This window comes from Nicotiana attenuata, unplaced genomic scaffold (assembly GCF_001879085.1).
Source record: "Nicotiana attenuata strain UT unplaced genomic scaffold, NIATTr2, whole genome shotgun sequence".
Taxonomy (NCBI): Eukaryota; Viridiplantae; Streptophyta; class Magnoliopsida; order Solanales; family Solanaceae; genus Nicotiana; species Nicotiana attenuata.
In genome coordinates, this window is record NW_017673813.1 from 25,905 (window position 1) to 30,699 (window position 4,795).

Genomic DNA, 4,795 nt, shown 5'->3' on the forward strand with positions numbered 1-4,795 from the left:
CAATACAATATAGACATTGATCCAGACCGCCTATCTCTGACCAAGGTGGAAAAGAAACCCAGTGAAAGCTTTCGAGAATATGGGTTCTGATAGAGGGAGCAAGCTGCACGATTCAATCCTCCGATGGAAGAAGATGAGATGGTTGAATACTTTCTTCAAGCCCTGGAGCCCACTTACTATGGCCATTTGATCTCAGCCATTGGTAAGTCTTTCAATGATGTGGTAAAGATGGGAAAAATGGTGGAAGAGGGGCTCAAGTAGAGCAAGATCATGAGCTACTCCGCTATAAAAGCAACCACCCAGGCAATCCAGAGTGGTACCGAAAGTTTGCTGGGCAAGAAAAAGAAGGACGATGTCGCCATGGTTGTCTCTGCGCCATGGCACGACCAGAGGGGTTCACCTCATCAGTACACCCATCCTCGACCCCAACCTCAAACCTACACCCAATCCCCATATAATCCACTTCAACATTACTTTCCATCACCAGACCCTCAGTATTCTGTCAAGCCACCTCAATACCATGTCCACCACGCCCAATCGTACACTCAACCTCCTTCTTACCCACAATGGCGTGCCCCAACCACACAGAATACCTACCCAACTCCACAAAATGCCTACCCACCTCCACAAACATACCGAAACCCTGCCGGTCCAGGCTTCCGGCCCAAGCCAGCATTCAGAAATGAAAGGCTGTAGCGGAAGAAAACTTTTACCCCGTTTGGGGAGTCTTATACCAGTCTATTCCAGAGATTGAAGCAGTTGGATATGTTGAGGCCAATCGAGTAAAAATTGCCAAACCCTCCTCCAAAGAATCTGGATTACTCCCTCAGCAGTGCATATTGTTCTGGTGCTCCGGGGCACGATACGGAAAAGTGTTGGCATTTGAAAAACGCCATCCAAGAGCTCATCGACACAAACCATATTGTGGTCCAAACTCCGGAAGCACCCAACATCAATCAGAACCCATTGCCGGCCCATGATGAAACGAACATGATCGAGATAGTACATAAGGATGGGGAGCCCAAGAAGCCTTCATAATCCGTCATGATTATCCCGGCTAGTGAGGTTAAGTCAGTCAAGGGCCTAGTTGTCACAAAAGCAACCTCTTTGATAGCTGAAGGATCAGCAGACAAGTTGAGCATGCCAAATGATAAGCCATCTGTGGTAGTTGAGAAGAGATCCCCAAGTGATGCTATAGCAAAGCAAGAAAAGCCAAAGGTAATCGTGCCGGGGGTGGTGAATAAGCCTGTCATAATTGTGGAGGGTGCCGGCACAGACCCTATCATTATCAAACCTGTGACCCAGCTGCCGATAGTCAACACCAAGGCTGTCCCATAGAACTATGAGCAGGTGATAATGACCTATAAGGGGAAGGAAGTGAAAGAGGAAGTTAATGAGGCCCAGGGATTAACTCGTTCGGGGAGATGCTTTGCCTCGGAAGAGTTAAGGAAAGCTAAAAGACTTAGAGACAATCCAGTTCCAGTAAAGAAACCAGTCACTGAAGAAGAGGCGGAGGAATTTTTGAGAAAAATGAAGGCGCAAGATTACTCCATCGTGGAACAGTAGAGAAAGACTCCTGCTCAGATTTCCCTGCTATCATTGTTGATCCATTCAAATGAGCACTACCGGGCCCTGATGAAGATTCTGAACGAAGCTCATGTCCCCGACAAAATCACAGTGAACCATTTGGAGAAAATTGCCAACAAGATATTTAAGGTGAACATGATCACCTTCTCGGATGACGAGTTGCCTGTGGAAGGTACCGAACACAACAAAGCTCTCTATCTTACAGTAAAATGTGAAGATTCTATGGTTACTAGGGTGTTGGTGGATAATGGCTCCAGTGCGAACATTTTCCCTCTCTCTACTCTACACAAGTTGAAAATTGATACTGAAAGGGTCCACAAGAACAGTATATGTGTCCGAGGTTTTGACGGAGGGGGAAAAGATTATGTTGGTGATATTGTGCTTGAACTGACAATAGGACCAGTTGAATTTACCATCGAGTTCCAGGTACTGGATATATCCGTCTCTTACAATTTGTTGTTGGGTCGGCCCTGGATACATGCTGCCAAAGCAGTCCCGTCCTCTTTGCACCAGATGGTCAAGTTTGAGTGGGACAGGCAGGAGATTATCATGCATGGTGATGATACCCTAGGTGCTTACAATGATACCTCCGTTCCGTTTATTGAGGCCGAAGATGATAAGGGGCCTTGGGTCTACCAAGTTTCTGAAACAGTGCCAGTTGAGAAGGTTCCAGAAGGGGAATGTATTCCACGTCCGAAGTTAGCCTCTGCATATGTCATGGTGGCATCTGAGATGCTGAAGAATGGTTTTGTACCGGGCAAAGGTCTGGGCGCATCTTTACAAGGTATCGTGCAGCCAGTGTCTCTACCTGAAAATTTAGGTACGTCTGGTCTAGGATTCAGGCCCACAGGGGAAGATGTGAAAAGGGCTAAAAGATCGAAAAAGAAGGCATGGGCACTCCCGAAACCTATCCCACGCCTCTCCAGGTCCTTTGTCAAACCAGGGACCGTGAAGCGCCCAGTGTCAGCAGTCCCAAATCCCGTGGTTGACGTTGATGAAGAATTAATTGAAAGGTTCCAGAGGTTATTTGATGAGGTGAACATGGTGGAAATTGGAGAAGGTTCCAGCAAAGCGGATGTGCAGTTCGTCGGGCCGAAAGTGAAGCTTAACAATTGGAAGGCTACTCTTTTCCCCACCAGGAAGGAGTTGTGGTAGTTTGCTTTGTTTTCCTTTCTGTTATCTGGGTTATTCCAGGGTTGTAATCCAGATTTTTATTTTTGCTTGTTTTGATGTTCAAACCCTTCTATCCTTTTATTTTCAATGAAATGCAATTTTTCATTTTCAGTTATTCCTAATAGTGTTTCATTTTGTTTTTCTTTTGTATAGTTCTTTTTATGCTGGTTGCAATGACATGACGTGCATGAGGAATTTTCAGCCAAGTCTTAAAATCCAATCTAATTCTGAAATAATAATCCAAGAAGTAGAGTATGATGATGAAACAGAATATGATGAAGAAGCAGCATTTGAGGAAATCAGTAATGAGCTAAAACACTTTGAGGAGAAACCAAAGCATAATTTGAATGAAACTGAAGCAATCAATTTAGGAGACCAGGATAATGTTAGGGAAACCAAGATAAGTGTGCATCTGGAACCACAAGTTAAGGAAGAAATAATCAAAGCATTATTTGAGTACGAAGATGTCTTTGCATGGTCGTATGACGATATGCCAGGCTTGAACATTGATTTGGTAGTTCATAAATTACCAACTGATCCAGCATTCCCTCCTGTCAAGCAAAAGTTAAGAAAATTCAAGACTGACATAAGTGTGAAGATCAAAGAAGAAATCACAAAGCAACTGATGCAAAGGTCATTCGCGCCTACTACCAGCTTCTAAATGGCACAAAGCGGAGTTCGGCCAGGCACATCATAATTGACATGATTTAGAATAAGCAGTATGGTGATAACTGAGGTTCAGGCAATCAAGTGAATCTTGAATTTTGAGAAAATACAAGGATCCAACAACCTTCAGAATGAAAACACAATGCAACAAGTGAGTGTAAGAGATTCAGGCCATTCAGATGTTTTGTGGTCCAGTTCCAATCAAAAGGTCAAACAAATCCTTGCTAACCCGAAGCAGCCAATCAGAATGAAGCATGGCAGTGGCAGAAGCAGACACTCAGCAATGATGCCATAAACTAACCACCACGTTTTCAAACTAACAAACTTTTATTTGTTTGAAACAGGGGCAAGAAAATTTGTTAATCAACAGGGACCCTCCCATGAGTTAGGCATGGTTCAGGGGCAAGAAATTCTGTTCAGAATCCTCCAAGAAGAGAGCATGGCTCAGGTAAGTTCATTCTCGGCTTTTCAGGACCCTCCTGGATAATGGGATTTAATTTTAAGTTTTCAGGACCCTCCTAGATAATGGGATTTAGTTTTCAAGTTTTCAGGACCCTCCTGGATAATGGGATTTAGTTTTCAAGTTTTCGAGACCCTCTTGGATAATGGGATTTAGTTTTAAGTTTTCAGGACACTCCTGGATAACGAGATTTAATTTAAAATTTTCAGGGCCCTCCGGGATAATGGGATTTAATTTTAAAAGTTCTCAGGACCCTCCTGGATAATGGGACCTAGTTAAATTTCAAGACCTTCATAGATAACAAGATTTAGCGTAAGTTCTACCTTTAGGAAATATAATTTGGATTTAAAGTTGTCGCTCTTAAGATGAGATTTAATTTGAAGTTTCAGGGCCCTCCTGGATATTGGAATTTAGCTTTTAAATTCTTAGAACTCTTTTAGGTAACATGATTCGATTAACACTCACAGATGTGTCTAGATACCAAACTGGGGCAGAAAAGTTTCTTTTGTTTTATCTGTTTTGTTGTAGTGGCAGGCGCCCACCTGGAGAACAAGGGAATACAGTTCAAGTTTTGGCATCAGGCGCCCACCTGCAGAACAAGGGAATACAGTTCAAGTTTTTGGCAATCAGGTGCCCGCCTGGAGAACAAGGGAATATAATTCAAGTTTCGGCAATCAGGCGCCCCACCTGGAGAACAAAGGAATACAATTTAAGTTTTGGCAATCAGGCGCCCACTTGGAGAACAAGGGAATACAATTCAAGTTTTGGCAATCAGGCGCCCGCCTGGAGAACAAGGGAATACAATTCAAGTTTGGGCAATCAGTCGCCCACCTGGAGAACAAGGGAATACAGTTCAAGTTTTGGCAATCAGGCTCCCACCTGGAGAACAAGGGAATACAGTTCAAGTTT

At 43.7% G+C, this 4,795-nt stretch overlaps 1 protein-coding gene across 1 annotated transcript; it reads left to right on the forward strand.

Annotated features, from left to right (window-relative positions):
• Positions 1-270: 270 nt before the first annotated feature.
• On the forward strand, positions 271-696 carry LOC109217356 (extensin-like). The gene has a single exon (XM_019381596.1). The coding sequence runs from the start codon at positions 271-273 to the stop codon at positions 694-696; it is 426 nt and encodes a 141-aa protein (XP_019237141.1).
• The last annotated feature ends 4,099 nt before the right edge of the window (positions 697-4,795 follow it).